The sequence below is a fragment of the Anguilla anguilla genome, chromosome 17 (genome assembly GCF_013347855.1).
Source record: "Anguilla anguilla isolate fAngAng1 chromosome 17, fAngAng1.pri, whole genome shotgun sequence".
Taxonomy (NCBI): domain Eukaryota; kingdom Metazoa; phylum Chordata; class Actinopteri; order Anguilliformes; family Anguillidae; genus Anguilla; species Anguilla anguilla.
The window spans coordinates 7,296,437-7,314,464 of record NC_049217.1 but is presented as its reverse complement, the minus strand read 5'-3'; the positions used below and the strand labels follow the sequence as shown (position 1 = coordinate 7,314,464).

General features: G+C 45.8%; 1 protein-coding gene across 2 annotated transcripts; it reads left to right on the top strand.

Moving 5' to 3' along the window:
• Nucleotides 1-45: 45 nt before the first annotated feature.
• Nucleotides 46-17,738, top strand: spns1 (spinster homolog 1 (Drosophila)). Of its 2 annotated transcripts, none has more exons than XM_035398140.1 (13): nucleotides 46-374; nucleotides 3,444-3,650; nucleotides 4,029-4,094; nucleotides 4,681-4,817; nucleotides 5,461-5,612; nucleotides 6,511-6,577; nucleotides 6,713-6,855; nucleotides 7,258-7,410; nucleotides 9,352-9,541; nucleotides 11,657-11,722; nucleotides 13,148-13,246; nucleotides 14,571-14,739; nucleotides 15,547-17,738. In XM_035398140.1, exons 2-13 carry the CDS (start codon nucleotides 3,446-3,448, stop codon nucleotides 15,615-15,617), a joined length of 1,518 nt encoding a protein of 505 aa, XP_035254031.1. In that variant the 5' UTR covers nucleotides 46-374; nucleotides 3,444-3,445; the 3' UTR covers nucleotides 15,618-17,738. The 2 variants fall into 2 exon arrangements, with proteins under 2 accessions (XP_035254031.1, XP_035254030.1); XM_035398139.1 differs by having other exon boundaries at nucleotides 48-374; nucleotides 3,441-3,650.
• The last annotated feature ends 290 nt before the right edge of the window (nucleotides 17,739-18,028 follow it).

Here is an 18,028-nt window from a genome sequence, read left to right as displayed (position 1 = left end):
ACAACCCCCCGCCCCGGACAAAATATCTTCCAGCGCCCCTGAAATGTACCCGAAAAATTGATGCGCGTGCAGAAAACTGCTGATTGCGTCCTGGCCCCTCCTGATGTCAGACTGGTGTGGCAATAGTCGTCATGTGAGAGCTGATGATATAAATTAAACATGGCGGCAGCGAGTGTCCCAAAGCAACGCCGCAGTTAGCCAGTTAGCTGACTAACGTAGACAAGCACATCAATGTCCATAAACTGGAACTCGAACTGAAAGAAAGCAACACACTACGTGTGAAAACAACCGAAGTGGCGTTAAAACGAAGGGCAAAGAAATACAAAGGCATCAAAACGCCTCCGGTTTTTGCAGATCACTGCTCTGATTGTCAGGTAAACAAAACAAAATCGTAGCTAAGGCTATGTCGCTAGAGTAGCTTAGCTAGCTATCATTAGTCTAGCCGACTAGAAAATAAATGGCAAAGATCAGTTGATTATCTTTAGCTGAGAATTAATATCTACATAGGCAAAGTAGGTTTGTGCATTGCGGATTGCTAGCTTGTTAAATGTGTTTAAACAACCAGTTGCTAGCTATTTATGTGTTACTTAGCTTGTGCGATGGCTAAGGCTATGGAATAGGCTGAAACCTACCTGTACAGTTTGCGTTCTGTTACATTATTAGTAATGACTCCTTTACGGTCTCACATTGCCACGACAAGGTTACTGTTTGGTGAATAAGGATTGTCAAACCTGTTCTTATTGTCAAGTTATTTTCATCAGTATATCCAAGTTAGCTAGCTTTGGCTTCCACACCGTTCTTAAACTGGGATGCCGTGTCTGTAATCTCCTGATTTAACTGGCTACATACCGTCTATCATCTATATTCTCTAATGGGACTGAAGGAGAAGATTTTGGCCAGCTAAGTGTTTGGTTTAATGAACTTTACACGTGCCGAACTGTAATCATATGATGAGGGCGGAAGTGTAATATAATAGTTTGTGAACTGGACTTGTTCTTCAGAGTTTGGGTGTTCAATTCACGACTGGTGCACTGCTGTTGTACCCTTGAGAAAGGTACTTAACCCGAATCGCTTCAGTAAATATCCAGCTGTATAAATGCATAGTATGTAAAATTAAAACGTAATCTGTGTAGGTCACTCAGGGTCGAAGTGTCTGCTAAATGCCGACAAATGTGCTTGGGATCTTTAACGAGGACTTAAAAAAGGCACCACGTATCTAAAAAGAAGAAGATAGCCTAGTTGCTATACTATCGACTTAAATATTGCATAAAGAAAGCCGTTGCACAGTATATCCCAGGTAGTCTATAGCTAGGGTCTGAGTGTCAAACTCCAGTCTTGGAGGGCTGCATTGATGCATTGGTGTTTGGGCGTCAGTGAATCATTCAGCCGTTCATTCGTTATACACACACCTTACCCTCAAGGTCTTAATAGACTGCGGATTAAACGGAAACTAATATCCACATACACTGGCTAACCTGAGAGGGGTACTTTACCGGCAATTTAGTTGATGCTCTTATCCGTGGTGACTTGAAATGCAGACACAAGTGCAAAGATCAGGGATCGATGTGCAGGAATTCCCTAGAGATACAGAAATTGCATGAAGTGTCCACTCGATTGACTGCATGTCGACTAGCCTATTGAACATCAACCGACGACTGAACATCAAAACGTTGTACAAACTAGAAAAGGAGAACTACGCCAATGAGTATTAAACATTGTTGAGTGAACAACAGCGAAGAACCACAGCTTGCAGTGAGTGTAGTCTGAGATCCAGTTATTTGCCTCAGGGGTTTTCAACTGTGACCCTAGAGCGGGTCCTTGTGTGCTAGCTTTCATTCCAACCTGTGTCTTGAATATTTAACTTGATTATTGCTTTCTAAAACACAATGCTAGTTTGGCTCCTGCTTTCACTTGCAACTAATTTTCCACAAATGGTATAGCTTTGGTGACCACGGCCTGTATTCAATCAACATTCAGTTCAATTCAGCTAATGTTTTCAACAATATAGCACTGAGAGGACAAACTATCCCTCATTAGAAATTAAACGTGTTTAATTAAAAAACATAACAGATCTTAATACATCAGAAATGCAATTCAGGTCGGAATAAAAACCAGAATATTTGGAGGTATTTGAGGGTAGTAACCCCTGATTTAGGGTCAGTTGTTTGCCATATATGCCCATCTCAGAATCGGTATGTCTTTTTGTGTCTTGTGGGCTATTGATGGTTTTGTAGATAGCAGCACTAGTGTCTATGCTTTGTTTCCTTGTCTGGTTTGTTTGTAAGTTTGTGAGAGCCTACCAGAACCAGCCTAAACGTGTCATATTTCTGAACTTGTGACTCATAATTTGTATTGTGCCCGTTAGCGAAAGCAGATTGGGAACAATGAGAGACCCACACGGGTGTTGTTTGGGCATGTGGGCCAGAGGGTGCATGTGACTCAGGGCGGCGATAAAGGGAAGCAGCGATCCCTCCATTTCTCTCTTCTCTCAGCTTTGTGTTGCAGTTGGTCTGGCTATTTCTTAACTGTGCTCATGTTTTTTTCAGTTAATAATGTGTCCTTATGCTTATACATATACGGATAGTATACATATACTTATAAACTTATCTGCTGTGTTTGTGTTAATGTAACCTTGTGTCTTTTCCGGGAATTTAGTAGGTACGAAACTTTGTTTACACACACACACACGCACAATCTATGTCACCATGAGGGGACTATATACACCCTATATCTGCCAAGTGGGCACTATAGTTTTTGGGCTTTTTTTCAAAATACACACACTTGCTCACATGCGTACACACTCATGCTCACAGACAGACACACACATACTCTCTCATGCAATCATGGTTACACACATACACAAACAAACACCCCACACTTCCTCATGACAGAGGTGGTTAAACATGTGTCACGAGTTTTATCTTTGACCTTTCAATTCCCAATATTTGAGTAACTGCCAAAGCAACAGAATAGGAAAATAGTTCCAGTCAAAATAAGATGCAACAAAGTTTTTTTGAAAAACAATTGGGTAATATACAAACATACAGCGACGTTATATGCTTACAAAGGTTGTATAAAGTCACTTTGCTTGAAATGCCTTTTTTTCCCCTTCGAGAACAACCCTTGAATGGCCAAATATTAGCCACTGGAAAGTGGAAACTTCGGTAGATGTCCAAAATATGCTTCACCACACATGACCAATTGAAAACATGCACTAAAAATGAAGTGATGTCGGAATACCCCAGAAAGTGAACTTCATTGTTAATGAGCCTTTCGTGTGAATTTGCTTTAAAGTGCAATCAGTGTGCACAGGGTTTAAAGTGCTCAGTGTGAATGCGTTTAGCGAAAATGTGTTTTTAAAATTTTTTTTTTAACCCTTGTTCTTCATCATGGTTTGCCCAGTCCCCTAAACCTACTGTAATTGTGCTTCGTCCCCGCAGCAGTGATGGCTCACACCGACCCCAGCTCCGACGCCACGCCCTTCTTCGGCGACGACGACGACAACGAGGCGGAGGGGTCCGGGGAGCCGGAAGCGGGGCTCGGCGCAGAGGAGTCGGCCAGCGGGGTGTCCAATCGGAGGGCCTATCTGACCGTGGGCGTGCTCTGCTACATCAACCTGCTGAACTACATGGACCGATTCACTGTGGCTGGTACAGCACTCCTCTTCCCTGTGTCTGTGTGGGGTCCAGATAGATCCCAATCAGCACATTCCCATCGCAACTCCCTCAGGCTTTCCGTCTGTTAATAATAATAATCCCATTCATATTCATTATAGTGATAATCCATATTAATGTAATTACATTATTATTATTGTGAGTCATTGCTTTAGTTATAATAAATAGATATCATTATTTGATTTGATTATTTGTTATTGATGCTATTAGTAATGAACAGATAGACATTTATGAGCAGATTAATAATGATACTAATTATAATTAAAGTCATAGTCGTATTATTTGTGCCCTGTTGTGAATTATGGGACACTGTGGCAGGTCCTACCCATAATCCCCTTGGTCTCTGTGTCTCAGGTGTCCTTCCAGACATTGAGCAGTTCTTCGGGATTAACGACAGCGACTCTGGGCTCCTGCAGACAGGTAGGGTTCAGTCCTCGCAGAGCGTGTTCAGTGCCGGGGGTGTTCAGCCGTTCAGTATGAGGCCCGGGCCCTGGTGTTGAGTGCTGCTGAGTGCTGGGGTGGGGTGGGGTTGGGGGGGGGGGGTCATTCTGCCCGGTGCCAGTGCTAAAATCACCGCGGCGGCGGAGTTCTCCGCCAGCCTCTCTGCCGAAGGAGGACAGGAGAGGAGGATGAAGGTGGGGATGAGGAGGATGAAGGTGGGGGTGAGGGTGGTAGAAAGTAAAGAGAGTAAACAGAGTGAGCTTTTCCCGCTCTCCTTGTTCACCCTTGAGCTGAGCTTTGGTGGTAGCATGTTGCTGTGTTCAGTAATTCGGTGTGATGCACTGTGGGAAGGGTCTATAATTGTGAAGCACTCTTGACTCTTGTCTGTGAGAGGTGCTATATAAATAAAAGTTACTTACTTGTCAGGCATCGGTGCTCAGCCATCCCTGTGTTCATAAAAGGCTGGGGTTGTTATAGCTGACTTGGGGAATGCATGAACCTTTTATCTGGCTTCTCTCTTCCTTTCTGTCTCTCTCTGTCCTCCCTCCCTCCCTCTCTCTATTAGTGTTTATCTGCAGCTATATGGTTCTGGCTCCGGTGTTTGGTTACCTTGGCGACAGGTACAACAGGAAGCTGATAATGTGTGCTGGCATCAGCTTCTGGGCTTTGGTGACTTTAGCCAGCTCCTACACCCCCAAAGATGTGAGTTCTTACTTATGCCTGTCCTCCTTTTAACAGGCATGTTTATCCTGCTAACTGTGCCAGAACACAGGCCTGTGTACCCTGCTAACTGTACCACAACACAGGCCTGTGTACCCTGCTAACTGTACCACAACGCAGGCACATTCGTCCTGTTAACTGTATGTTCGTTTCTGGTAGTACGTTATCTGTTTTGTAGGGAAAATTTGCACACAAAAACATGTATTTTTGAACATGATAATACTTTGGAAAAAACATATGCAATGTTCTGCTTGATGAGAATGTTCTGTAGAATCACACCTGATCTTTATGATTTCGAAATTAGCCATGTATACATGAGGAGGTACTTATCCTCTGTCAGTCAAGCAGTTTGACGTGTCAGTACAATCCCTTATTTTCCCATAGTTCACTGCAGAGTCATTGTCTGTGATGTCTGTGAGGTGTCGGTGAAGTGGTTGATGGGACTTGTATTACAACACCTGACCAGAAGAGTGGTTTTTGCCGAGCATGACAGAATGTAGATGATTGATTTGTAGCATGCAAAAGCAAAAGAGGCCGTGTTTACTTGGGTTACTCTCTGACGGAACAGCAGTTAGAGATAAGAGTGCCAAATTTCAGAGTACCCCCTCTGCTCTTGCTTTGTCAGCATTTCTGGGCGCTGCTCCTCACTCGGGGTTTGGTAGGGGTGGGAGAGGCCAGCTACTCGACCATAGCCCCCACCATCATTGCTGACCTCTTCATCAAGGAGAAGAGGACCAGGATGCTGTCAGTCTTCTACTTTGCCATCCCTGTGGGCAGGTGAGTTCAGCTGTAAGACTGAGAGTAGAGTGCCTGTCAGTGGTAACCTAGGATACCGCATATCCAGCGCTGCTCCTCTATAGCCTAGCACACAGCATATGGCTGCTTCTCTATAGCCTAGCGCACAGCATATAGCTGCTTCTCTATAGCCTAGCGCACTGCATATAGCTGCTTCTCTATAACCTAGCGCTCAGCATGTAGCTGCTTCTCTATAGCCTAGCATAGCATATAGCTGCTTCTCTATAGCCTAGTGCACAGCATATAGCTGCTTCTCTGTAGCCTAGCGCACAGCATATAGCTGCTTCTCTGTAGCCTAGCGCACAGCATATAGCTGCTTCTCTGTAGCCTAGCGCACAGCATATAGCTGCTTCTCTGTAGCCTAGCGCACAGCATATAGCTGCTTCTCTGTAGCCTAGCGCACAGCATATAACTGCTTCTCTGTAGCCTAGCGCACTGCACAGTGCTGCTTCTCTATAGCCTAGCGCACAGCATATAGCTGCTTATCTATAGCCTAGCGCACGACATATAGCTGCTTCTCTATAGCCTAGAGCACTACATATAGCTGCTTATCTATAGCCTAGCGCACAGCATATAGCTGCTTCTCTATAGCCTAGCGCACAGCATATAGCTGCTTCTCTATAGCCTAGCACACAGCATATAGCTGCTTATCTATAGCCTGGCACACTGCACAGTGCTCCTTCTCTATAGCCTAGCACAAAGCATATCGCTGCTTCTCTATAGCCTAGCACACTGCACAGTGCTGCTTCTCTGTAGCCTAGCGCACAGCATATAGCTGCTTATCTATAGCCTTGCACACTGCACATACAGCGCTGCTTCTCTATAGCCTAGCCTAGGGTTATTTTAAATGACTGTTACGCGCTCCTCTCTCCTCTCTCAGTGGCTTTGGCTACATTGTGGGCTCCAAAGTGGATGATGTGGCTCAGGACTGGCACTGGGCTCTACGGGTGAGTCTATTTGTGTGCATGCGTGCGTGTGCATGCGTGTGCGTGTGCGTACGTTTGCATGTTCAAGTGTATGTATGTGTGTGTGCGTGTGTGCGCATGTACATGCGTGCATCACCCCTGCTCCTGTCCCTATAGGTAACCCCAGGTCTGGGACTGCTGGCGGTGCTGCTGCTCTTCGTGGTGGTGAAAGAGCCCAAGAGAGGAGCCATCGAGGCTCGTCCAGAGCACAGCCTGCACAGGACCAGCTGGACTGCGGACATCCAGGCCCTCAGCAAAAAGTAGGCCCCGCTGCCCTCAAAGCGCCTTCACAATCTGCCCTTCTGCCCCCAATGCACCGTCACAATCTGCCCTTCTGCCCCCAATGCACCGTCACAATCTGCCCTTCTGCCCCCAAACCACCGTCACAATCTGCTCTTCTGCCCCTCAAACCATAGCAGTTACCCTATTAACCGTGTTTGTGTTTGCATTTTTACTGTTCCGTGTTTATGGTTTATGTTTGCGGCTGTGTTCCATGTTTATGGTTTATGTTTGCGGCTGTGTTCCATGTTTATGGTTTATGTTTGTGGCTGTGTTCCATGTTTATAGTTTATGTTTGTGGCTGTGTTCAATGTTTATAGTTTATGTTTGCGGTTGTGTTCCATGTGTATAGTTTATGTTTGCGGCTGTGTTCTCTCCCGCAGTAAGAGCTTCATCCTCTCCACCTTTGGCTTTACCGCCGTGGCTTTTGTGACGGGGTCTCTGGCCCTCTGGGCCCCAGCCTTCCTGCTCAGGGCCGCCATCTTCACCGGAGAAAAGCCCCCCTGCCGCTCTGGGCCCTGCGACACCTCCGACAGGTGAGTCCGAGGACAGGTAACGCCTTCAAACGGGTGTGGCTGGAGACAGGCAACACCTTTGACAGGAGGCAGTGTAGCAGGTGTTCCTGTGTACAGGTGAAACTGGGAAAAAAAAGAGGGTTAGAGGCCGAGGGCATTGGAGGATGAGAGGGTTAGAGGCTGAGGGTGATGGAGGCTGAGTGGGTTAGAGGCTGAGGGTGTTGGAGGCTGAGTGGGTTAGAGGCTGAGGGTGTTGGAGGCTGAGAGGGTTAGAGGCTGAGGGTGTTGGAAGCTGAGAGGGTTAGAGGCCGAGGGCGTTGGAGGCTGAGTGGGTTAGAGGCTGAGGGTGCTGGAGGCTGAGAGGGTTAGAGGCCGAGGGCGTTGGAGGATGAGAGGGTTAGAGGCTGAGGGTGCTGGAGGCTGAGAGGGTTAGAGGCTGAGGGTATTGGAGGATGAGAGGGTTAGAGGCCGAGGGTGTTGGAAGCTGAGAGGGTTAGAGGCTGAGGGTGTTGGAGGCTGAGAGGGTTAGAGGCCGAGGGCGTTGGAGGCTGAGAGGGTTAGAGGCCGAGGGTGTTGGAAGCTGAGAGGGTTAGAGGCTGAGGGTATTGGAAGCTGAGAGGGTTAGAGGCCGAGGGTATTGGAGGCTGAGAGGGTTAGAGGCTGAGGGCATTGGAGGCTAAGAGGGTTAGAGGCTGAGGGTGTTGGAGGCTGAGAGGGTTAGAGGCCGAGGGTGTTGGAGGCTGAGAGGGTTAGAGGCTGAGGGCATTGGAGGCTGAGAGGGTTAGAGGCTGAGGGTATTGGAGGCTGAGAGGGTTAGAGGCTGAGGGTGTTTGAGGCTGAGTGGGTTAGAGGCTGAGGGTGTTGGAGGCTGAGTGGGTTAGAGGCTGAGGGTGTTGGAAGCTGAGAGGGTTAGAGGCCGAGGGTGTTGGAAGCAGAGAGGGTTAGAGGCCGAGGGTATTGGAGGCTGAGAGGGTTAGAGGCTGAGGGCATTGGAGGCTGAGAGGGTTAGAGGCTGAGGGTGCTGGAAGCTGAGAGGGTTAGAGGCTGAGGGTGTTGGAAGCTGAGAGGGTTAGAGGCCGAGGGCATTGGAGGCTAAGAGGGTTAGGGGCCGGGATGGGGATGCGGTAAATGGTCCTGCTTGAGGAAGGGGTCAGCGATGTCTTAGAGCAGTTCCACCGCTCAGATTCAGCAGATCCGCGGGAGCTGTGCCCCATTACCCTGCAGTGGCAAACGCACTGCTGCCATACGACAGTGGAGCGTGGGAACACTCGAGAAATCTGCCCCGTCCTTCATACTGGAGGAGCAGATTGTGTTCAGCCAGTCATGCAAGATCATGGGTTCTGTTTCTGTCGATTTATATAAATCCAATCTAGTTTCTGCTCTAAAGTCCAAGGGGAAGATTTGTTTTATCTGTAACACAACACAAGAAAAACATATGACTTGTGAGAGAGCGTTTGAAATGGACTTTACTAACCTTTCTGCTTATTACAACACTCATTCTTTGCTGCATTAGGTATGAAACAGAAGAGCAAATGCAAACAGATTAGACTGATTAGAAACAACACAAGGTCATTGGAGCTGTACTGGGAAGGCAGACTTCAGAAAATCAAAATGGCTGTGTTAATGCAGCACATCAAGGTGTTCAAAAATATGGGAAATTATCAAATATTCATACATTTCCCTCAGTGGTTAGAATTATAATTATGCTAGTATAAGTGTAGTCTATATATGTTGAATAAATGTTTTTTTATTTCTTATTTTTAACCACATCCAGTTGTAAACATACTGGAAATTTCCTTATTTCCTTACTTCAAAGACTTCATTTCCCATCAGCCCCTGTGTTACTCACTCTTTGACTCATTTTGAATGCACCTCGGCAGAGTCATGAAGTAGCAGTAGTATTAAGTGCTGGCATCTCACGGACAGATGAAAAGTGAAAGACACGTGTTGTCTCCCCCCCAGCCTGTATTTTGGGATAATTACCTGTGTGACGGGAGTCCTGGGCGTGGCCAGCGGCGTGGAGGTGAGCAGGAGGCTGAGGATGAGGACCCCTCGGGCCGACCCGCTGGTCTGTGCGGCCGGCCTGCTCCTGGCCGCTCCCTTCCTCTACCTCGCCATCGTCTTCGCGCAGGCCAGCACCGTCGCCACCTATGTAAGGGCCACTCTCTCTCTCTGTGTCTATATCACTCTATTGCCACCTGCGTAAGAGCCACTCTCTCTCCCTGTCTTTCTCTCTCTCTCCCTCCCTCTCTCTCTCTCTCTCCCTCCCTCTCTCTCTCTCAATTTCAATTTCAAAGTGCTTTATTGGCATGACAAATATAGGCACTTGTGTTGCCAAAGCAGTGGTTATAACATACAACTATATACAGTTAATCCGTTATATTAAAAAAATAAAAATAAAAATAAAATAAAAATAAAAAAATATATACAAAAATATCAGTAAGTGATGTTAGGTGTGTGTGTGTGTGTGTCTGACTATCTGTGTGTTATGTGCATGAGTGAATATTATGTGTCTGCTTGTACGTGTGTATGCTGTGTGTAAATGTGTGCATGAGTGCATGAGGTGGTCACACATTGTCCCTCAGAGTATGGCAAGAGAACACAAATTGTGCTGCTAATATGCAGCAGCCTTTTTCTTCTCCTAATAGGTAGGGTAATCTATCGTCATTGGGTATATCATTGAATTGGGGACATTTCTGGATTATTTTTTGGTAGAATTTTTGGCGAATTTGGTCAAATTTTGTGCATTCCATTAGGAAGTGTTTTTCCGTTTCAATTTGGTTGCCTTTGCATTGTTGGCACAATCTATTTTCTTCTGGCAACCATGATTGTCTGTGTCTGCCAGTTTCTATGGCTAAGTGGTGCTCGCTGAGTCTGTACCTCGTCAAGGTGGTTCTCAGTTTTTTGTCAGTAACTGTGGTCAGGTAGTTCGCTACAGCATACTGTCTTTTTAGGGCCAAATAACATTTCATTTTACTTTGCAATTTTGTTTTAGTTTCCCAGTAGGTTATATAATTCTGTTTCAGCTGTGTTGCAATTTGGTTTATTCTAATTATGTTTGTAGTTTTGTTCTGATCCTGAGCAGGTGAGGTGTTAGTGTGTGTTAGTGTATGTGGGGAACTAAGGCTCAGGACCAGCTGAGTGAGGGGATTGTTTGCTTTGCTCAACTCTTGGTATTGCAGGGCTTTGTATTGATATGAGTGGGGGTCACTTTGTTTTAGGTGCTTCCAAAATTTGATTGACCTTTTTTGTATTTTGATAAGTAATGGGTATTGGCCTAATTCTGCCCTGCATGCATTGTTTGTTGTGTTTCTATGTAATTTCAGGATATGTTTACAGAATTCTGCATGCAGGGTTTCAATTGGATGTTTGTCCCATTTGCCAAATTCTTGACTGATGAGTGGACCCCACACTTCACTGCCATAAAGAGCAATTGGTTCGATTACAGCTCCAAAGATTTTAAGCCAAATTCTAATTGGAATCTCTACACAAATTTGTCGTTTTATGGCGTAGAAGGCCCTGCGTGCTTTCTCCCTTAGTTCATTCACTGCAATGTTGAAGTTTCCTGTAGAACTGATTTTTAGCCCTAAATAATTGTAATTTGAGGAATGTTCAATGTAGTGTGTTCCTAACATGAATTTGTGTTTTGTTCCCTGAGATCTGGATCTTTTTTGGAATGTCATAATTTTAGTTTTGTTAAGGTTTACTGCCAGGGCCCAGGTCTGGCAGTATTGTTCTAGCAGGTCTAGGCTTTTCTGTAACCCCTGTTCACTGGGGGAAAGGAGAACCAGGTCATCTGCGTAGAACAGGCACTTGATCTCTGAGTTGTGTAGAGTGAGACCAGGCACTGCAGCTTTTTCTAATATGTTTGCCAATTCATTAATATAAATATTGAAAAGTGTTGGGCTAAGGCTGCAGCCCTGTCTTACTCCACGTTCCTGAGAGAAGAAATTTGTTCTTTTGTTGCCAATTTTTATGCCGCATTTGTTCCCTGTATACATTGATTTTATTAGATCATAGGTTTTACCCCCTACACCACTTTCAATAATTTTGTAGAATAACCCTTGATGCCTCTCTCTCTCTCTCTCTCTCTCTATCGCCGCCTATGTAAGAGCGTCTCCCCCCCCCCCTCTCAATTTCAGATTCAACATTTTACAAGCTTTATTGGCATAAAATACATTCGTAAAAATTGCCAGAATCTCCCTCTCTCTCTGTATTTCTCTTGGTCCCTCACTCCCTTCATTTTGATTCCTCTGTTCCCTCCCAGGTGTTTATATTCTTTGGAGAGACCTTCCTGTCCATGAACTGGGCGATAGTGGCGGACATACTGCTGGTGAGTCTGCCTCTCATCCTGCCCCCCTGCGTTGTCATGGAGCTTACGCTCACACTCACACACGCTCACGCACACACACGCTCACACGCTCACACACGCTCACACACGCTCACACACGCTCACACACACACACACACACACACACACACACACGCTCGCGCAACCGCCGGCCTTCCTGCGGGCCACCGTTCTGCTCCGGGTCCCAACGCTGGGAGAGAACGTCCGGCCAATCAGAGCCGTCTGAATTCAGCCGTTTCCCATAGCGACAGATTTGCGGCTGCGGAGTCGTTTGAATTCAGCCTTCTCCTAGAATGAGATTTGCAGCTGCAGTTGTTTGAATTCAGCCGTTTCTGAGAGTGACAGATTTGCAGTTGCAGAGTCGTTTGAAGTCAACGGTTTTTATTCAGCTCTCTGTAGTTCACATTGTTCAGGGTCATGATTCACTTTCGTGCTTCAGTGTGCATCTTTTACCCCACCTGGACATGGAACGCAGTGCAGTACATTCAAATAAAATATATTTTCAATATATTTGCAACGCGTCACAGAATATGCACACATATTTAAAAAATTGTTGCCACTTTCAGATATTGCAATATATTGAGAACGATAAATTGATGTGAAATGTGAGCATTTTATTTTCCAAAAAGCATATATTTACAGTATATTGCAGTATACTCCATATCTGTACTACAGGGATGTTAAAATACACGTTTCACATATATGTCTGTGCATTACATTTTATTAGGCAGACGCTTTTATCCAAAGTGACGCACAATAACTGCATACTGAAGGTCACTGGTACAAATACATAGCACAGGTCAGATAAGGTACAATTCTCATGAAGTATCAGTTATCCATAGCCATGAACCTCAAGTCCAGTTTATGCAGTAAAGCTTTGGCTAAGTCAGTAAAACTATGGCTAAGTTAGCTAGAAGTGAGGCACGATTACAAGAGATGAAGATACAGGTGTTACATGAAAGTCCTGCTTGATTGCCCTGCAGGGCAGTGCAGTGTTAAAGTTAGTCAAGGTAGAGTCTGAAGAGACGTGTCTTACGACCTTTGCTAATGTCTTTCGGATTGTATTTGTTAGAGGAAAGGTACACCAGTGCTTGTGAATGTGCCCTAAGGAACTGACTGCAGGTCTGTGGTTCTGCACAGGAAATGTGTTGTATATCTTGATGTTAATAAATTTGTAGAACTTATGCAATGTGAAACCGAAGTCATTTCTCACTTCCGTTTAGCAGCTTTATAAATGCGTGAGCTGTGAAGGGGCTGGTATTGGAATAGCACGCAGGACAGTGGCTGTGTGGTGAATGTGGAAAAAGTGCTGTTCCTCGCTATGGAAGTGAGCTAACTAGGTCAAACTTGCCTCTCTCTCTCTCTCTCTCTCTCTCTCTCTCTCTCCCTCCCCCCACTCTGTGTCAGTACGTTGTCGTGCCAACACGCCGCTCAACAGCTGAAGCCTTTCAGATTGTGGTCTCCCACCTGCTGGGGGATGCAGGGAGCCCCTACCTCATTGGAGTGGTCAGTACTGTCGCCCTATTGGCTGAAACAACCCCCCCCTACCTCCTTATTGGCTCACATACTCTGTCCCTCTCCCTCATTGGCTCTTACACTCTGCCCCCCCCCCCCCCCATTAGCTCACATGCTCTGTTCCTCGCCCTCATTGGCTCACACGCTCTGTCCCTCGCCCTCATTGGTTCACATACTCTGTCCCTCCCCCTCATTGGCCCACACACTCTGTTCCTCCCCCTAATTGGCTCACACACTCTTTCCTTCCCACAGTTAACCCTCAGTGCCCCACCTTTCTAAATGCCAGTCTTACAAAGATGGTTCATTTCGTTAAATTCTGTGTGTGTGATTTCATCGTGTGTTGTATGTTATTCAGCAAGTAAACCTTAAGACTCTTAATTCGCTTCGTGAAACTGAAAAAAATTGCAGTGTCGGGATTATAGTAGCTTTGTCACATGCGTGAAGTATGGCCCAGGTAGACATTTACGGAATGTACACGACTGACAAGCCGTCAAACACGTTTGACAGATTGAATATTTGCAGCTTAGGGTTAGCTAGCTAGTCAAATGGCTTGGTAGCCGAAGTTGCGAACTGTTTTAGCATAGGCTACTGGACTACCAAATATAGCAAGCTGATTATGCTTTCTGCCAACGAATTATTTGGTTAAGTAGGCTAAAGGAAATAGGTTTTTCGGTAGCCGAGTCATTTTTACTAAGAGGATGATTATTTTATGGTCGTCTAGTGCAGCTGTAAATAGCACACGCCATAATGAAATCACTACGAAATGGGACGCCTGCATTTTCTGACTTCGCACAGGTGGACCGTGGTCGGAGCCGCAATGTCAAGGCCAAGAGGCGCCACCTCCCACCCCAGTGACCATAGACTGGAGCCCTTACTGTAGCTTAGTCCTCTGCAGTAATCAGGAAGTGACGCAAACTGTACCTCATTGGTCCACAACAAATATTATAACAGTGCCCAAATGACACAATAAATCATGAAATCGACCCATGGATAGTCATAAGACGAATAAAATACACATGTTGTGACTATTTGTTCTCATGAGAAAAATTAATTGACTTTGTATTTTGACCGCATTTGTACCGTAGACTTACATGGAAACCGGATATGAAAACACCTATACTGGAGCCAACCGTAGTGGCGCTAGTGAGCAACCAGGAACTACAACAAGACCAGGAAATGAGCTTCAAAAACAAAGTCTGGTTTTGGCCGCTTGGTTTTGACGCATCTCCTTCTGTGTGTGTGTGTGTGTGTGTGTGTGTGCGCGCGCCCGCGCGTCTGTATGTGTGTGTGTGCGTGTGTGCTAAACCCCCCCCAGGTGTCGGACTCCCTGCGGAAGTCGGACTCGTACCTGTGGCAGTTCCGCTCCCTGCAGCTGTCCCTCCTGCTCTGCTCCTTTGTGGCTGTGGTGGGCGGAGCCTTCTTCCTGGCCACCGCCCTCTTCATTGAGAAAGACAGGAACGAGGCGGAGAACTACGCACCCTCAGGTGAGACCGCCCAGACGGAAACACAGCCCTCTCACCTCTGACCGGCTAGACACAAGACCAACGTGCCACACCGTCTTCTGTGCGACACTACAGTACACTAGTATATGCCTAAAAAGAACTCCCCACCCCCCCCCTCCAACCAACCTGCACTGTCCTCTGTCTGCTAAAAAACATTTGAAGCGATGAAGGCATTGGGATACAAGTTCTCGTCTTATTTTAGTGAATGAAACTGGTGACATTTACATTGCTAATGAGAACGCTGTGTAGTCACAAGAAATCTTGTATTTCCTCTATATTTCTTAGGTCCCATTTGCAATATTACATTACAGGCATTTAGCAGACGCTCTTATCCAGAGCGACGTACAAGTGCATCAGTTCAAGGTGTAGAGGTGCAGAAAAACACACTAGAGTGAAGTAAAGATCGTAGTGCCAGAAGTGACCACATAGATCAGCAATATTTAAAGCGCTCACAATATTTAAAACAAAACTGAACATTTGGAATTTTGTTTTCGCTTCATCTGAACTGCCCGTTCCACTGAACTTTCTGGATTTATTTTGTACAGTGAGGGAAAGGGGAGGAGTTATGGCTAGGTGACATCATCATTGGAGGGTGGAGCTAATTTTATTAATTTATTTATTTATTTAATTTTAATTTTAAGTCGCATTTGTGACGCAGTAGAAATGAGAGAAAGTCACATTAAATGAATTGCGTATTGAGCTAACATGCCGGTGAGGACCTGCATATTAACTTATGATTTTTGAGTTTTCATGAGTGTTTTTTTTGTTGTTTTTTTTTTTTGCCATCAGGCGATGACCCGATCGTCGTGCCTAAGAGAGGGAGGTCCACGAAGGTGCCCGTTTCGAGCGTTCTGATTTGACGACGGGAGGAAGGGAAGCTGGGAAACCCGCGGAGCCGCGTCCCGCGCGCGCTCGCCTGAGAGGAAGTGGCGAAGCTTCTCGGCCACGTTTCGCCGCCGCCGCGCGCCTGGACGGCCGTTAACCGGACTTCGTTTCCTCTCTAGGGAATTTTTTTCAAATGGTTATTTATTACTATTGTAATTCTTTTTTTTTGGTTTGTTTATATCGCTGTTTTGGGAACATTTCCGATTTGCTTGAAAAACGTCAGAAGACACATTAGCTTAAGACTTTATGAAACTGAGTTTAGGATAGCCGTACGGCTGTCCTGTACCTGCTCTGTCTGCACATCCGTCCGCATCACCCAGTCCCTGCTCTTACCTTAGTAAACTCACCTGGCTGGGATTACTGCATGTTAATGACGGATGGCTGTGTGTGTGTCACAGTTCCTGTGCTGCCACTAGGGGGCAGCGACAGCCAGCATGGGAGGTGTTTATATGAGGGTGACAGACCATTTTCAGGGAGACAGGTTCATGTAATTAGATCAGTTCATCTGAGGGAGGCATATTAAGAGTATTCTGGGTTCTTGGAGTGTAAAGGGTTAAAAGGGCACAATACTGAATTTTGATGACCGTCACTATTTTAAGAGTTTTAGGGTGATCTGGGAGAAAGTGCACCCTCGGTAGTTCCGCTGCAGTCTTTACTTCACTGAAATTGGGGGTTGTTGCTGAATTCAACCTGTTCTTAATGAGGAGACAGGCTAAAAACAGTTCAGGGATATTTTGTCACTTGTGTGTTTTGCTGTGGTTGCAGTACGGTAGTTTTTTAAAAAGCACACGGGTGGAGTTTGGAGCTGCGGACCCCTCTGCTCCCTCTTCCAGAGCTCTAACCACTACGTCCCGCTCCGCCATTGGCCTATGCTCTAGAAATACCCCTGACTGCACTCCACCCTGCCCTGCGATTGGTCCAGCATGACCCTGACGGTTAGACTTTTCCAGGGGGCCGGCCTTAGAGAAAGGATTTACAGTCTCTGAGATGGCCTTCAGTATAGCCCCGCCTCCTAGCGGTCTGCGGCTTCTCGCAGTCCGCAATCCGCTCCGCTCGTTTCCTCGTTACACTGTCCATATCGCCGGGTTTTGCGTCGGTCTCAGATTATTAATCGTCATTTTTATTAGGTCAATATCATTAATAATTATGGTCCGTGTTGACCTAGCCAATGCCTAATATTGTGTATACTTCACTTATCTGTCTAGAGGATTATGCTTCCAAAAGGTTTTTTATTTTTTTTTTTTTATTTTATTTGTTTTTTTTTTTGTTGTTGTTTTTTTAGCACTGGAGACAGTTTTCTTGTTTGGAAATGATATGCAGGTTTTTTTTTTAAGGCACCATTTTGGTGATGGACTTGGTGAGGGAAATGGCGTGGAGAGACACAGGGTTTCTTCTGGTGGACAGTGGACTCAGGCTCTGGAGCTAAGGAAGTCTCACTACAGAATTGATCTGTCCCACCCTGGCCCTCTGTGCTTACTGTCTCACAGCGAACCCTTAGCACTGCGGACCATCTCCTCCCAGGCCAATCGGCTGGCACGCCGACGGTCATGTGATAGCTATGCCCTTCCTCACTGGTGTAAATCTGAGAGGAGTTCCACCAATCACAGAGCGCAAAGACAACAACTATTAGAATCAGGCCAGTGGTCATTTAAAAAAAATCATACTTCCTTGATGCCCACAGGGCACCTGGAGATACGTGCACCGATCACCGTTGGTGTTGGTTGGTTTGTTGTGACTGACGTACGTTGTGATTGGTGGAGCTCATCCCTTTTTCTGCAACGGTTCATCTTCAGAAAGCAATCGAGGAATGCGATGCGACTCATCTGGAACATTAATAAGGACTTAAACTTGTGTGTAACTTCCTTGGTCGTGAAGATGCAGTGTGACGGGAGGTTTATCACCAGATTCCGAGGATGGGCTTCGGTTCGTTTGATTTCTTTTTCTTTGTTTTTTTTTAAGGAAGACAATTGTGGTATATTCTAACAGTACATTATGTTTGTTATTTTTAAAAAGAAACATGTAACAACGATATAATTTTGCTTTTTGGTCTTTTGTTGTAACATTTTTTTTAAAGATTAAAGGATGATTAAAAATTAGCATCAGTCTTTTATCTGACTTTGACTCAGAGTTTTTGTTGCAGACACCTGCAAATTATTATTCATTAAGTAACCACACAAAAATCGCTCTCTCTACCCCCCACCCCATCACTCTCCTCTACACCCTCTCTCTACCCCCCACCCCATCGCTCTCCTCTACACCCTCTCTCTACCCCCCTCCCCATCACTCTCCTCTACACTCCCTCTCTCTCTACCCCCCTCCCCATCGCTCTCCTCTACACCCTCTCTCTACCCCCCTCCCCATCGCTCTCCTCTACACTCCCTCTCTC